At 35.2% G+C, this 17,679-nt stretch overlaps 2 protein-coding genes across 2 annotated transcripts; both read left to right on the top strand.

Annotated features, from left to right (window-relative positions):
- The first annotated feature begins 9,784 nt into the window (after window positions 1-9,784).
- LOC136841993 (golgin subfamily A member 6-like protein 1) lies at window positions 9,785-11,071 on the top strand. Its single transcript, XM_067109396.1, has one exon. The coding sequence runs from the start codon at window positions 9,785-9,787 to the stop codon at window positions 11,069-11,071; it is 1,287 nt and encodes a 428-aa protein (XP_066965497.1).
- A 74-nt stretch (window positions 11,072-11,145) lies between these two features.
- LOC136841992 (centromere protein Q-like) lies at window positions 11,146-11,735 on the top strand. Its single transcript, XM_067109395.1, has 2 exons — window positions 11,146-11,608; window positions 11,707-11,735. The coding sequence occupies exons 1-2, from the start codon at window positions 11,146-11,148 to the stop codon at window positions 11,733-11,735; spliced, it is 492 nt and encodes a 163-aa protein (XP_066965496.1).
- The last annotated feature ends 5,944 nt before the right edge of the window (window positions 11,736-17,679 follow it).

Below are 17,679 nucleotides of genomic sequence, written 5' to 3'. Positions count from 1 at the left end.
GCAATCGCGGAAGGTATTGGCACGATAAACTTCAGAACTTCCGCCCTGCGACGGAATAAAGTTCCCCAAATCTCCAATTGACCTCTTCATAGTCGGCGACAATGGCGCTCTCATTCCTCCGGTATCTCTCGTTTGGAAATGTGAGACATAACTCCAAAATTATGAAAGAAAACTTACCAGAGAATAAAGATTAACTCTCTTCCCACCGAAGCTTTTGGATGCTTCTTGGGACTCTGAAACAAAGATCAAGATCATCTTTTCGATGTCGTGATAGAACAAGGAAAAAATGCCCCGAAGTTTCTTCGGCGCAATCGGGTTTTCTGTACAGCCGCTACAGCGAATAATCAAGGCCACCGAAAACAGATCTATCTTTCGGTGGTCTCGGTATAATGCTGTATGAGCCGCGGCCATGAAACTTTAACTACGGCCCGGTGGTGGCTTATCCTATATCGTTGCCAGAAGCACGATCATGGCTAACTTTAACCTTAAATAAAATAAAAACTACTGAGGCTAGAGAACTAGAATTTGGCATGTTTGATGATTGGAGGGTGGATGATCAACATACCAATTTGTAGCCATCTAGCCTTAGTAGCTTTTAAGATCTAAGGACGGACAGAAAAAAGTGCGGAAAGAATAAAGTACGGACGGACAGACAAAGCCGGCACAATATTTTTCTTTTCAGAGAACTAAAAAGCAACTGTTAATTGTGAAAAGAACTCTGAAGAGATGGCGGGATCGCATCCTCTGTTTGAAAATCTATTTCGCATTTACCAGAAGTCTCAGTCAGTAAAATATGAAGATTCTTACTTTACTGTTATTTTTACATACATCCGTTTGCATTTCATGTCACGTCTATTTAGACTGCAATAATCATTATGCATTATTCATAATTATTCAAGAGGGACAAAAATTAGAATGAAGACTCTGCTAACTTGTAATGAAAACTTTCTTGTGAATAAGATACGTGTATTTGATACAAGACGAAAGGGTGAAGAAGAAAACAAATGAATAACGTGTTTGGTTTCTCCCTTCTTCCATTAACTGAACTTCAGTGTAAACAGATGAAAGAATCTTCTCTGAAAGCGTATCTCTCGTTTTCATCTTCAAATTGAATGTGTTTGGTTACAACGACGGTGAAGAGTGGTTTGTGTTTACAGTCACCCTCTTTACACGTAAACACACATATACATTAATATATATATATATATATATATATATATATATATATATATATATATATATATATGTGTGTGTGTGTGTGTGTGTGTGTGTGTGCGTATGTATATATGTGTGTGTAACATTTTTGAATAAATATCTCCATAGATACCATCCAGTTTGAATGAGGACCTATTAGTAATTGTACTGATGCAAAGAACAATTGTGTATGTGATAAAGTTATATATATATATATATATATATATATATATATATATATATATATATATATATATATATAATATATATATATATATAAACATATATATATGCGTGTCTATATGTACAAAATTGTACATAAGTATTTTTTACGGATATATAATCCTTCTACAACAGAATCAAGCCCGGCTGGATCCTGAAAATACATCTCATCTCAGAGAACCCACATTGCCAAAAAAAAAAAAAAAAATGATTTAGCTCTCGGCTACGCAATAATTAAATGCTCACAAATATTATTTAATTCATGCTTCCCCATTCTTTTTAACTCATTATCTCCTCCCGCATTTGCGTATGAGCCACTTACCCAGCCCTAGTAACCTCTCTTATTGCCCTCATTACTTCGTAAATAAACGCATAAAGAACAAAACGGAGGGGAGGAACACAAAAAAGAAGAGAGTGGGAATTATGCTTAATTAACGTGATGTTTAATTCAATATTGGAATGCGACGACGTAGCCTGGGCTCATGAAACATGGCTCGTCGTGACTCGGGAAATTATGTTTTTATTTAATATTCAGTGTATCTGTTCAGCGGCGTGTCCTAAAGTGAAAGGGTAATGTTGATTTTACCAAGTTCTCAATTATGAAAGGTTATTTTAAATTAATGTCATAATTGTTCAGTCCTAAATTGTGGTGTATTGTTGTTCAGGAATAAAGGCTAAAACTATTTTCCGTTGAGAACGCATCTAATTAGGAATCTTTTATATATATATATATATATATATATATATATATATATATATATATATATATATATATATATATATATATATATAAAAAAACAAAACAAAAAGATCAGATACGTTTCGTGATTCATAATCACATCATCAGAATTCTATGGAAAATTAAATACATTCATAAAAGTACTGAACAGCTAAAACTGAATTACGTTAAAACATTAGTCACTAAAAATCTATAAAGGCTGTTAAAAATTACATACACAAGAGCACACTTAAATACATACACACAAAAGCTTAAAATCACGTTACACACGGACACATATGGTTACACAAGAGCACATTAAAAATAGCAAAATCACAAAACCCTCAAAATAAAAAAAGGAATAAAATTGTCTAATTTTAAGAAAATTCTTTTTCTCTTTCCAATAACAGAGAAACAAACAAAGACAGTAATATACTTATAAAAAAAAAAAAAGCACAAGACGCTCACCTTACAATGCAAACGATAGAACCACACTAACAGTAGAAAAATATATACAGAAAAAACAAAACAAAAAGATCAGATACGTTTCGTGATTCATAAGCTTTGTGTGTATGTATTTAAGTGTGCTCTTGTGTATGTAATTTTTAACAGCCTTTATAGATTTTTAGTGACTAATGTTTTAACGTAATTCAGTTTTAGCCGTTCAGTACTTTTATGAATTTATTTAATTTTCCATAGAATTCCCTGATGATGTGATTATGAATCACGAAACGTATCTGATCTTTTTGTTTTGTTTTTTCTGTATATATTTTTCTACTGTTAGTGTGGTTCTATCGTTTGCATTGTAAGGTGAGCGTCTTCTGCTTTTTTTATAAGTATATTACTGTCTTTGTTTGTTTCTCTGTTATTGGAAAGAGAAAAGAATTTTCTTAAAATTAGACAATTTTTTATTCCTTTTTTTTTTTTTTTATTTTGAGGGTTTTGTGATTTTGCTATTTTTAATGTGCTCTTGTGTAACCATATGTGTCCGTGTGTAACGTGATTTTAAGCTTTGTGTGTATGTATTTAAGTGTGCTCTTGTGTATGTAATTTTTAACAGCCTTTATAGATTTTTAGTGACTAATGTTTTAACGTAATTCAGTTTTAAGTACTTTTATATATATATATATATATATATATATATATATATATATATATATATATATATATATATATATATATATGTGTGTGTGTGTGTACATTTATATACCATAAAATATTCATATACTACTAGTTCCAATAATTTTTCATTTTATTCTGCTGTGGCTTTATATATATATATATATATATATATATATATATATATATATATATATATATATATATATATATATATATATATCTATACGCGTGCGGGTGTTTGTATATGTTCATCTATAACTTTATTAGCTATGGTGAACCATGAATAGTTTTATTAACGTTAATTAAGTATTGTTAAGCAAAAAGATTTAATTGTTCAGGAAAGATCTTCAATTCAGTAAAATATCCTTCATTTTTCAAAGATATAATACATTTATATATTTCTTTGGTCTATCAACGAAGGATTGGCGAAGTTGCCACCAGTAAGTGAAATATTATGCGCCGACACCATAGAGTTTTTCAACTTATGTTTCTTGTCTATTAGTCGAGTTCCGAGCAGGGGTTCGCGATGCCTAGCAAGTGCGTTCTTTCCACAAAACTTGTTTTCATCACCATTCAGTGGCATTTGAATAATATAAATGTTGATAATAAGATCATTCACTCAATTGAGAACTTGGTGGAGGCACGCTCCCATCCGAGTATTTTAATCTTAAAACTGGTAGAGTTAGAGGATTTTGTGTAAATAAACTTCCTACCATTTCCTTTGTTATATCGGCAATTATCCGTATCACCCCATTACCCAAGAAATTTATTTGCTGCTTCACAAACCATTTCACTTCCTTAATGAGGACCTTTTTCAAAGGACATGGCAGTAAATTATCTACAGCATTCTTTTGTTTCTGGACGGGGTGGAGGAGTAGGTAACATATCAAAAGGAATTCTGACATAAAAATCTGATGAAGGTACGACAAGCCTACTTTAAAATTACCGTTACGGCTGGAAATGAGAAATTACTGACCAATAAGATCGTTCTGGTGACTCTCGTGTACGTGGAGATGATACGAAAGTTTTGATTATTTTCATTTCAGCTCACTGATATTAGGCTTAACAATACTTTTAGACGAATAGAATAGAATATAACATTCAGTCACCATTACATGAAGCTTCTAATTCTCTAACCTGAATCATATAGGAAACTCATTCACAGAAATGCAAATGATTTAACAACATGGAAAAAGATTGTCTTTCACAAAGGAAATTCAGAAATCAGAATGAATTCAACAACAGGGAAAAAGAGTGTCTTCCACACAGGAAACTCAGAAATCAGAATGAATTCAACAACTGGGAAAAAGAGAGTCTTTCACATTCTCATCGCCAAAATTTTCGAACAAGCAAAAGAAAAAAAAAAATTTTTTAAACATAATTAACTCCTTAAAAGTCAAACGAAATACGAAATAAAAAGTTCCAAATTTGTTGGAAGAAGAACGGGAAAGTCCCAGACACTCCCAGATGAAGCAAGTAAAGTAAAAAACGGCGGACAGAAACTTGTATGCCCGAGTCTCGAGTATATTTGCGAGAAAAAAGTAAACAGCGGATTATATGAAGGTTGCAGAAGGTGACACACACCTCTCAAGAGAGCTTTAGGCTTGCGTCTGAAGTTGCTTGCACATTGTGGGTGCTTTTTAGCATGCTGCATGCAAATTACGGTGTAAAGATGAATAGCGTTTTCTATATTTAAGTGTGGATCTTCTACGATGGACTGTCTTTCCCTAACTTAAAAAAAGAAAAAAAAAAACAGCTGAGGAAAAACAAACCCGAATCTTTCTCCAAACTATAAAAAACAAAGCTGTAATGTTAAAACGGGTTTTAGCCCCGACTCATCAAGGTTTTATAAAGAATAAATGTTTTTCTTTGAATTTAGGTTCTGTGACAGTATATCCTTTCTTTTTTTTATTTTTGTCCCAAATTTCTTTGCAGCACGCTATGGTCATAAGCGACTTATTACGGTGTAACAATGAATAACGATTATATTTGTATATAGATGAACCAATAAAACCTTTTTATTTCTGAAAACAGAAACAATATGCACAGACGACTCTCATTCTTATTTCAAAATTCTGAATGGGATGTAATTACGACGGACCATCATAGGCTGTATTTAAAGATTCTGTTGTTTATTCGGTCGTTTGAATACAACGCAAACTGGAGAACAAATACATTTAAGAAATTCACGTACAATTTCGGCCCGTCATGTTCCCTCTTCAGTAAGTGGATCTATAAAATATATTTGTTCTCAAATTTGTGTTTTTTTCGTTTTAAAAATTTTATCCGGTCTACTTTTTTTTCTTCTAATTTATCTTGTATCGGTATGTTAGATGATAATTTCATTTGGTAAATATAAAGCAATTTATTGTCGCCAAAAATATAACCGCCATAATGGCTTCACAGTCTGATGAAATTATATAATATTTGATAAAATCAACGCATTTTGTGTCTGTGCAGATTCGTGACTAAGAAATTAACGAATTTTGGTCTGCACATATTCGTGACTGTGTAATTAACGCACTTTGTGTCTGCACATATTCGTGCTTGATTGCCCTCTCTGTATGCTCCCTTGCTTTAGGAAACACAAGAATCACACCCATTATTAGCCGAGCTGTGGTTGCATGCCTTTAAAACGCTTCAAGTGGCGCCACACGAAGCTGCGAGCTTGAGAGAGCGATAAGAATTCTGTTGATTTTTTTCGCGAGCGGTTCACCATTAGACATTCGGGTGTCTGATTTACCACGGAAGCAAGAGAAATCCTTTTCTGTTCCAGTTATATTCGTCCTGCTTCTTTCTTTCATATTTATATTGTCAATAACATGCACGAGCTTTAGGCTATTGTTATCTCTCTCTCTCTCTCTCTCTCTCTCTCTCTCTCTCTCTCTCTCTCTACTAAATCCTCCTCTTGTTTCTATCTTTGATTTCATCAAGAAGTCACCTTGAAATGATTTAATATGGAACTTCAAACATTTTGATTAAAATGAGGAACATTAATTGCTTATCATAATTCTACGTAGAGAGAGAGAGAGAGAGAGAGAGAGAGAGAGAGAGAGAGAGAGAGAGAGAGAGAGAGAGAGAGAGAGAGAGAATGATTTGATTCAGTCAACATATTGGCTAGTAGAATTCCAATATTTTTCGTGTATTTTGAATAAAAGGCAGCAGTTAACTGCTCAGTAAAAGCAGACATGCTTCGCTTTGACACCTAATGTACCTATTATGACTTAAGTAGCGAATTACGAACCTGGTGATTAGTCAACTTCGGTAGGCTGCAGATGTGGTGAAGAAAGGCGCGGACGAACACGAAAAAGGAAAAGATGATTAATATACTTTTAAGTACAAACTTTTGCACTTGACAAAGATACGGATTTTTCTTTTAAGGAAATGATAATCAAAATGTTGGTAACTAAATTGATGAAACCAAGAAATGAACGTCTCTAAATTAATTTAAAATTCGGAACTTACTGACCTGAAGTTGTTAATTATGGATTTTTTAAGCACTTCTAATAAAACCACTCTTCATAACAAAGGATGGTCCCAAAACACTAATTACTAATTCATTAACCGATTCCATTTCCCATGGTATAATGAGTAAATGCGCAGCTTCGTTCATTCACCTTTCAGAAACCTATACACTTCACAAGAGCATCGGTTATTAGACACCACTTCAGCAATCATCGTTTCACACTTCTAAGAAGCCACATCAGAGCTAACATATCTCAATTTTGATTTTAGTATATACCAGTGCTTGTCGAATTAGTTTACAAATTCCTTGGAATAACTCACATTGCATGGCTTATATTTCTGGCTCTCAAAATCTGCTGACTTAACTGACTCTGAGAGAGAGAGAGAGAGAGAGAGAGAGAGAGAGAGAGAGAGAGAGAGAGAGAGAGAGAGAGAGAGAGAGAGAGAGAGAGAGAGAGAGCATTCACAGTAATGTTTACATTCCTTTTTCTAATACCAATTCATTTCTCATATGAACTGAATAACAGGGGAACTGGACCTAACTGCAGAAAGCTGGAACCATCTTTACTTGTGAGAGAGAGAGAGAGAGAGAGAGAGAGAGAGAGAGAGAGAGAGAGAGAGAGAGAGAGAGAGAGAGAGAGAGAGAGCATACATAGATATGTTTTTTCTAATATCAATTCGTTTCTCATGTGAACTGAATAACAGGGGAACTCGGCCTAGCTTTAGAAAGCTGGAACCTGGTTTACCATGTGTTACTTGTGTGTGTAGAGAGAGAGAGAGAGAGAGAGAGAGAGAGAGAGAGAGAGAGAGAGAGAGAGAGAGAGACTTAAAAATTCGGAACTTTTCAAATACGTCACTAAAATCGAAATATAAATTTTTTAAATATATCACAATAAATCAGATATACCGGTTTACGAAAACCCCTTTCGATTGAAAGAAATTGCATCTCACACCAATTTCGTTAAACGTTTCAATTTCTGCAAATCAAGTATCCAAAGCGTATTGTAAGTCTTCAAACGCCATTACTGCCCCCGAGGAGAACACTTGCTTCGGTCCGTTGAAAAATGACGACCTGGAAGCTGACAAATGACATACTTTCTCACGGATCTCTGAAACTCACTTGTTCCAGGCGCCTCGCGACGCCAGGGTACAGAGCGATCAATCAACCATCATCATAAGAACTCTTCACACTTTTACACAGAAGGAGCGATTTTAAATAAAAAAAAAATTATTTATCATTAAAACACTGTCATCGGAAAAGTCCTCTGAACTAGACTTAATGAATGCAGATCATACAAAACACTAATTTAAAAATATTACAATTCAGCAACATAAAAAATGTCATAGGAAAATAATTCATAATATAGATACACACCATATATAAATATTTATGTATATACAGTATATACATACATACATACATATATATATATATATATATATATATATATATATATATATATATATATATATATATATATATATATATATATATATATATATATATATAATTATAATTCATAAAGATAGAGAGAGAGAGAGAGAGAGAGAAGAGAGAAAATATGAATCGTATGCGTTTTCATTTCTGATTATTATTTCCCGCAAAACTTAAATTTTTCCCCCGGATACCTGGCACAAATACCGCATTGAACAGCTTATTAGACTTCTCGCACGAGTGAACTTTCGCCAGCCAGACAATGGAACCGTAAAATCCCCCTCGTATATTTACCCGGACTTCCTTTTTTGGGAGAAATTAGTATTCTTTCGAGAAAATTATGAGTCTTGGGAAATTCTAATACATTTCTGTTGAAATGTAAGATTTTTCTCAGGTTTTCTGTCTGCTGTTAAGACAGACATAATGATTGTAAATACTTTAATGAGAACTTTACTTTAACTTTCAACGTTTTAATTTATTTACTTTGTAAATGAAAACCACCGCACAAAAGGAAATAATTACATAAAAAATATATATTCTATAAAAACAGGTCTTGAAGAGGAGTTGCCGAGTCAGAATTCGAATTTTAAAAATCTTATTGTAATAACTGCAATATGAGCATCACTCATAAACGTAATTATTATTATTATTATTATTATTATTATTATTATTATTATTATTATTATTATTATTCAGAAGATGAACCATATTCATATGGAACGAGCCCAGAGGGGCCACTGACTTGAAATTCAAGCTTCCAAAGAATACGGTGTTCATTAGAAAGAGGTAACAGAAGGTAATGGGAGATACAGAATGAAGATATCACTTACTTAAAAAGAATAAATCAAATTAATGAATACAGATAAAAAATGTAAGTAAGTGATAAAAATATATTGAGAATTGTATTAGGGTAGTAAAGCATGGCATCTTCGTTTTTTGTATAAATTTGCAACCCAGCACAGAATATGGAATAAAATTACGTAAAAAATATATATTCTATAAAAACAGGTTTTGGATAAGAATTGGTGAGTTAGTATTCTGGATAAGAATTGGTGAGTTAGTATTCGTATCTCAAAAACCTGTTTATAATGATTAAAACAAGAGTACCATCTAGTTTTCTGCACAGCCGCTACAGCGTATAATCAAGACCTCCGAAAATAGATCTATCTTTTGGTGGTCTCGGTGTAATGCTGTATGAGCCGTGGTCCATGAAACTTTAACCACGGCCCGGTGGTGGCCTACCCTATATCGTTGCCAGATGCACGATTATGGCAAACTTTAACCTTAAATAAAATAAAAACTACTGAGGCAAGAGGGCTGCAATTTAGTATGTTTGATGACTGGAGGGTGGTTGATCAACACACCAGTTTGCAGCCCTCTAGCCTCAGTAGTTTTTACGATCTGAGGGCGGACAGAAAAAGTGCGGCCGGACAGACAAAAAGTCATCCCAATAGTTTTCTTTTACAGAAAAAGAAAAAAAGAAAACGTTACTCAGAAATGTATGGGGGAAATCTGACTTATTTGAATCCTGCAGGAAGAGCAGACGGAAAAATCGTCACCTGTGTTAGTATTTAAAGCAGGACTCCGCATCTCTTATTAGTATGTTGGAGACGATTTTACCTGAAACAATGCCAACAATCGTAGCAACAACCTTCGCATTCCTGAGTTTCTTGATGGCCATAGTTTGGGGATTTATTTCCTATTGTGGTGGCATCGGGCGCAGCACCGGCAGTGCATGTGACGACCTAAAGTCTCGGCTCTCTGTTTTGGAAAGAGAGAAGGAGGAACTCGTCCTTAGTGCCCAGGAACGAGAAATATCCATTAGGAATGAAACTGCCTATTGGAAGGATAAGTGGAACAGCCTGGAAAAAGAACTCGAATTATCAAGACGAGAAAACCAGGCTCTGGTCCATACGAACGAAGTGAACGAAATGATATGGAATGAGAAAATCAATGAAAAGGGTGAACAGTTACGGAAGCTAAAAGAAGTAGCAGATGAAAAATCTAGAATAAAGGACCAAACTCTGACTGCCTTGACAAAGCAATTATCAGAAACTAACAACGCGTTGACCAGAGAACGAGAGAATGGCCGTTTGATGAGGGATTCATCGCTAAAAAAGCAGCAGGGCATTGAAGCTCTTCGCCAGTCTTTGGACTGCAGTCACCAGGTTCTTGCCATTGGAAAGCAAAGGGAAGAATTGAATAAAGAAAAAGAGCTGTTCGAGGCAAAGGAGAAAAGCTTTGAAGCAAAAGTATCTGAATTAGAGACAGAAAAGAAGCAACTGCTGCAGAAGATTACGTACTTGACAATGGAAGTTCGAAGGTTTCAAAAAGACGAAACCATTGCCAGATTAAGTCATTTGGAAAACATTAACGAAATGTTACAGAAAGATAATTTAGACTGTCAAAGAAGACTGCAAGAAAAAGACAGGAGTACTGAGCAGTTTGAAAGTGTAGCAAAAGCTGCTACTGAAGCGATGAAAAGAAATGCTCTGCTCGCTGAAGAAATTAACGAAACACGGAAGATGATAGAAGATGTCAAACATTCTTTGCAACTCGAGAGGAAAGAATTTGACAGAATGAAGATAGAAGAAAGTAATATGCTGCATGAGATGAAAATGAGTTTGTCAGAAAGTCTGAAGGCAAACGCAGAGTTGCAAGAATACCTCCAGAAAGAAAAGGGAGAACTTGTTGCCCAGAAGATGGCCTGTGCAGAGCAGCTACAGAAGGTCAAGGAAATATTGCAGCAAGAGAAGAGTAAGCTGGAGGCTGCTTTTCCAAAAATGGTAGACATAGAAGAGGAAAAAAGTAAAATGGAAGCAGCCAAGGACGAGCTGGAAAAAAAGTTACGTCGCGAAATGTTCTGCCTGGAGCAGCATAAAAATCTTACGACGATCAGATGGAAGCTTTTTTGATTGACAAAAGAAAGGCAACGGCTGCATTGCTAGACAGAGAACACACTATATCTGAGAAAGAGCAGAGCGTGAGCATGATGCAAGAGGCGGTTCTCATAGGGATATCTGCAAATGCAGTTAGGAGGGAGCAACTGGAAGGTGTGATAGGCCAGCTGTACTATGCAGAGGAGTTCCTCAGACAGAGAGAACTGAAGGTGGCCATGGAACTGACTAAAGCAACGAAAATAGAGGCAGAAGCAGAGAGCATGATCACATCCCTCCAGGAACAGCTCCAACACCTTCGGCAAGAAAACGCCTCTTTGACAGCAGATAATATGGCACTGAAAAATAATATAGAAGAAGCTCACGCAAAAGCAGAAGCTGAGAAAGAAGAGAAGGAAGCAGAAGTAATTCAATTACAAGAGGTAAATTTGAATTTGAATGAATCTCTTCAGTCCCTCATGCAAGAAGTGGCTAAGTGCAAGTCTGAAAATGAGGCAGCTGCTGACATGATGTCCAACGTAGGGAAAGAGAAAGATCATTTGAATAAAACAATTGGCGAGGTTTGCCAAGAACGTGACAAACTGGCAAAACGATGCAAAGAGCTTCATACGAAGAAAGTGATATTAGGAGCCCTTTATATTGAATGGGAACAGGAACAAAAAATGTTGGAACAGAAGCTTAGAATGGCCGAGGACGACAAGAAGACTTTATCAGATCAGATTTTGCTGGTAAATGAGGAGAAACGGAAACTTCATCTGGACCTGTCCCGTACCAACGCAGAGCTTTTTCCCCTGAAGGACAAGAACCTTCAGGCGCTCAATTTGGATAAGAAGATAAGCCTTCCCAAGTTTCATACCGGGCCTGAGGAGCAGGAGGAGGAGAACCCTAGTCATGAGCCTCCTCGTAAACGGAAGAAGCTAACCTCGGGATGCTGGAAAGCCACCTTGAACGAAGACTTAATCGAACTGTTCCACAAAAGTGAGCGCCTCAAAAGTGAGTCCTCTGAGTTCAAAGAAAACAGTACAGGAAAAGGAGAAGGAAGAGAAGAAACTGATGATCAAGAGGCCGCAGCTAAAAGGGATGGAGATACAAAAGAAGAACCGGCAGATGCTTCCATGACCGAGGTTCGAAAGAGGACGTTCAAGCTGAAAAGAAATAATTTTTAGATCCTTCAGTTTAATCTTCTAATTCTAATTCTAAGATAGGAATACTCTAGTCATCTATCAACTGGAGACCCATAGTCCTTACCTTCCAGTCAGTCCATCAATCCATAGCTGTGGCAACCCAGGGTATGCAGAGAACCACAAATGTCTGACATCCTGAAGCGGAGTAACGTTGCAGTGTCACCTGATCCATCTGAAGGATTTGTCTCTGTGGTGATGAGGGGGCAGGGAGGGTTGACCCCACAAGTTGGGGCTTGTCCAGCTTCTGCGTGAGCCCCCGGTGCTGAGTTCCGTATGCGGCTTCTGGACGAATTGTGGTCAGGGTCAAGGTTGCTTCTCCTCCTGAAGGGGACCAATCCTTGGATGGAGATGGTGGCCGAGCAATGCTGCTCTGCCTTTCTGGAGGATGTCATGTTTTCTTTTATCGATTCTAAACATAATTTTTGGTAAAATTAAAATTTGGTCAGGTTGTCAGCTAATCGAGCTCGGTTTGATATATAGGTATTTTCAAGATCTTATGCAATCATATTTTGTTCACTGCTGAGCAGTGGGAATTTTAGTTTTTATTTCTGAAATATCCAAGCAATTTTTGTCTGGATGTGTTTAATTTTAACTTTGATTAATAAAGATCTTATTTTGGTTGAATCCCTCTTTTATTTCACACCACTATTATTATTATTATTCATATTATTATTGTTATTACGTTATTATTATTTTTTTTTTTTGGTCTATCAGTCATCCTATTCGACTGCGTGGTTTTTATAGTGTGGGGTTCCGGGTTGCATCCTGCCTCCTTAGGAGTCCATCACTTATTATCATTGTTATTATTATCATTATTATTATTATTATGTAAAATTTACACTATAAATGCAAAATGATTCACTATGGAAGCAGGTTTCATAAAGTAAAATTATACATCGAGGAATAAAGCATTTAATTATTATTATTATTATTATCATCAAAACCTTGCTGTTGAAAAGAAAACAGCAACTACGACGAACTGAGGTATAAGGGGAATTAGAATCTATGCCCAACAGATTTCAGCACAGCATGGAGAACACAGTATCCCTCCACTGAACTGGAAGGTTCGTCTTTTATTTCTCCTAGAACCTTAATTCATCAGCTATTGTTTACAGGAAAGATTGATCAAATTATATATAAAAAAATAATCTACGCAAGGATATGACGATCAAAATGTAACTGCAAAAAGGAAACAAAAAATGCGCCGAAGTTTCCTAGGCGCAATCGAGTTTCCTGTACAGTTTATAATCAAGGTCACCGAAATGGATGTATCTTTCGGTGGTCTCGGTATAATGGTGTATGAGCCGCGGCCCACGAAACTTTGACCACGGGCCGGTGGTGGCCTGTCCTATATCGCTGCCAGAATCACGATTATGGCAGCTTTAACCTTAAAAATAAAATAGAAACTACTGAGGCTAGAGGGCTGCACTTTGATATGTTTGATGATTGGGGATGGATGATCAACGTACCAATTTGCAGCCCTCTAGCGTCAGGAGTTTTTAAGATCTGATGGTGGACAGAAAAAAGTGACGACGGACAGACAAAGCCGGCACAATAGTTTTCTGTTTCAGAAAACTAAAAAAAAAAAAAAAAATCGTGGAAAAGCGATTAAAACACAAATTAAAAAAAGCAATTACAATGCGTATGAAGAACCTCACATCAACGAGATTCGATTAAAACGTAAAATAAAAAAAAAATAAAAATAAGATCCAAAGATGAGAAATGACGATCAGAACAAAACAGCATAAAATAATACAGAAGAAAGGAGGAAACAATGAATTACCAGTGGATTAGAGCCAAGCAATTTCACGGTCCGTCAATACTTGAAAGAAAAGATAATGTTTCAATTTCGTTTCCCAGGAACCTCTCCAACTTGATCCAACCATTTCTGTCGCCGGAAGGTCTCAGCAAGTGTCTTCTCAATGATCCATTATCAGTTTTTTTTCTTTTGTTTCTCTGTGGCGTCAGCTTTTTTTTTTCTTAATGAGATAAGTTTTCTAACATTTATTAAAGTTGAAACATTAATTTCTTCCTAGCAAAAACAGGGTAAGCATTAATACGTCAAAGTCAAGGTTTTAAACTGCACTTCTGAAGTAAATTGATGGTATTCTTACTAAAAAAAAAATGACGATCAGATATAACATTTAACTTTCTACCAGCGGCAAATTAAGCATCTGCCTTCATTCAGCCACCCAGTCTGGTACAATGTGTAAGGTAAAGAAAAGGAAAAAAAATTGATATGATGTCGAGGAAAATTAACCTTATGAAACGGGTTTCCCGAAACGTGTTTCATTCTCTCGCACAGATGAAGGAGGTCGGATAAACAAAACGTTGACGTCATAATCCACATTAGGTAAATGGCAACATTATTCACCTTTTCATTACCACATATAAAAAATTGAGTAAACGACTTTCCGCTTGAAAAGAGCGAGGACGAACTAATGATTGTGACATAAAAGATGAGTATTAAAGAAAAGAAACATCCATGGATGTCTGTAGATGTTTTTCGAAACTGAAAAAAACCTTGGACGTTTTATTTTCCTTGTGGAAAATCCTAGTAGGTTCAAAGAGCTTTATGGAAAGAGGATGCCAGAGAAATGGTTGCATTTAAGATATAGATAGGCGAAAAAGAAAGAGATAGATTTCTGAATATCTGTTCAATGTGGCTTATGTAAAATTTCTTAGCAGGACAAAGTTTCTGTAAATATATGGCTTATGTAAAATTCCTTAGCAGGACAAAGTTTCTGTAAATATATGGCTTATGTAAAATTCCTGAGCAGGACAAAGTTTATGTAAATATATGGCTTATGTAAAATTAAAGTTTCTGTAAATATATGGCTTATGTAAAATTCCTTACCAGGACAGTTTCTGTAAATATATGGCTTATGCAAAATTAAAGTTTCTATAAATATATGGCTTATGTCAAGTTCCTTACCAGGACAACGTTTCTGTAAATATATGGCTTATGCAAAATTAAAGTTTCTGTAAATATATGGCTTATGTAAAATTCCTGAACATGACAAAATTTCTGTAAATATATGGCTTATGTAAAACTAAAGTTTCTGTAAATATATGGCTTATGTAAAATCAAAGTTTCTCCAAATACATGGTTTATGTAAAATTAAAGCTTCTGTAAATATATGGCTTATGTAAAAAAACCCTTACCAAGACAAAGTTTCTGTAAATAAAAATTTTGGACAAATTAACTGTTCAGTAAAAAACGAAGGGGAATATGGAAGCATTTCGTGTATCTCTGTTATTGTCTATTGCAAAGCAAAACACAGCATCTCTTCATCTAATCTTAAAAATCCCCTTTCAGCATTTTTTAGCCGTCTTTTACATAGGACCCTTCAGCTAAAGGGAAATACAGTTAAAAGCTCCGTTTTACTGCTAGCTAACATTTTGCCAGTATTTTTTTGTATGGTCGAATTTTGTCTGCAGGGCTTTCAAACAGGACAAAGCTTCTCATGCACGAATGATTTACTGGCTATAAAAAAAACGATTTTTCATTATTCATTTAACTTTTTTACAATCTTGTTTCTAAATTCTATTCTACGGTACAACCCCAGTTTTTAAGAATTCTTTTTTTAATTTAGATTTTTATATTTAATATTTAAAATTTTATACCTTTTTTCAGTCATATTATTCTAAAATTTTTCTTGTTACCCTTCTTTATTTTATCTTTTGTATTTTACGTTCTGTACATTCTACAGTGTTCATTAGGATTGTCATACTTCATATTTTATACAAGGTTTTAACAGGAAATTCAAATCTATCTTAAACCCTTCAGCAATTAATCATGACTTAGTCCCGGTCCTCACTACAAAACAATGAAGAAAAAATTAAAACCTGCATGTATGAACCAAACCATCAGGCAATGTTTACTCTCTATTAGATAAAATAAACTTTCCCACCTACTGATTGTTAACTAATATTTACTATTTCTCTCTTTCTCTGTCCGATAGATATAGCTGGTATTAAAACAAATCATTATTTACTGATTATCACCTTTCTCTCTCTCTCTCTCTCTCAGAAAATTGTCAGAAATACAAATCTTTCTCACTCACTCTCTCAGAGAATTGACACAAATAAATTTTCTCTCTCTGTCTCTCCTAGATATAATATTTAAGCATTACATATTAATAATGTCTGCTGTGTATTAGATATAATAGGCTTTATACTTGATAGTTATTGAAGAGCCTTGCGCTCTCTCTCTCTCTCTCTCTCTCTCTCTCTCTCTCTCTCTCTCTCTATCTATCTATCTTTCTGTCCATTAGATATAGTATGTAATAAAACAAGTAAGTATTTGCTAATATTTTGCCCCCTATCTCTCTCTCTCTCCGTCCACCATCAGGAGGTTCTCCCTGAGGGAAATGAGCCGTGTTGTCATTAGGGAACGTCAAGGAAGCGCGGAGGCAACATCTCCATCATCAGGCGTCTGCTTAAACGTCCTCGGAGGACTTACTGTCTTCAAACGGGGACGACAAGCGACACGTCTGGCTCATGTTTCAAATGCATAATTAATTACACACACACACACATATATATACATATACACACATATATATATTACATATATGTATATATATATATATATTTATATACATATATATATATATATATATATATATATATATATATATATATATATATATATATATATATATATATATATATATATATATATATATATATATATATATATATATTATATCATGGTAAGAAGAATTATCAACGTTAACAATCATTTGAAATTAAGAGACAGACAGACAGACCGACAGGCAGGCAGATAGACTAATCATGGGCACTTCTCCCAACGCTGTAATGGACGACAATGTCTCCAAATTCACAAAGATTTGCAAATGAGAGAGAGAGAGAGAGAGAGAGAGAGAGAGAGAGAGAGAGAGAGAGAGAGAGAGAGAGAGAGAGAGAGAGAGAGAGAGAGAGTTGTATATACTTGTGCATTTAATTATTTCACAGTGAATATACCTGTCTAGAATTCTATTTCACTGCAAGAAGTTTCCTAGAGGAAGGTCGATGAACGACTGATCTGCTTACAACACTTAAGCCCAAAATCTTTCCTCAGGGTAAAGGTGACGCCAGAGAGCCTCAGGAATGACGCATCTCACTCTGCTTCGAGATGTGAATATTCACGGAGATTTGAAAGCATTTGTTGGAAGCATAACACTGCACATTTTGTACATTTGGTCCAGCTTTGTCTAGGTCACCTGGAATAGCGGGAGGCTCTGAATAAAGCTGAAACATACTGAGAGATTGCAAAGAACGCAACCAGCGTTTGTTGCATGTTTATTTTGGGGTCGTTTGTTTGTTTGTTTTGTAGGTACATACCAGGAGATTGTGCAACTTGCAACTAACATCCGGGATATTCTTTTATAGCACAGATTGATCTAAATCAGCTGCAATTGTGCAAGATATTAATAA

This window comes from Macrobrachium rosenbergii, chromosome 9 (genome assembly GCF_040412425.1).
Source record: "Macrobrachium rosenbergii isolate ZJJX-2024 chromosome 9, ASM4041242v1, whole genome shotgun sequence".
Classification (NCBI taxonomy): Eukaryota; Metazoa; Arthropoda; class Malacostraca; order Decapoda; family Palaemonidae; genus Macrobrachium; species Macrobrachium rosenbergii.
The sequence above is the reverse complement of the archived record's forward strand: the minus strand, read 5'-3'. Positions and strand labels throughout refer to the sequence as shown.

Excerpts from the sequence above, each read along its gene's own strand:
- LOC136841993 (XM_067109396.1), top strand. The coding sequence starts at position 9,785 with ATGCCAACAATCGTAGCAACAACCTTCGCATTCCTGAGTTTCTTGATG.
- LOC136841992 (XM_067109395.1), top strand. The coding sequence starts at position 11,146 with ATGATGCAAGAGGCGGTTCTCATAGGGATATCTGCAAATGCAGTTAGG. Across the intron at positions 11,609-11,706 it reads TCATTTGAATAAAACAATTG|GAACAAAAAATGTTGGAACA; the intron begins GCGAGGTTTGCC and ends GAATGGGAACAG.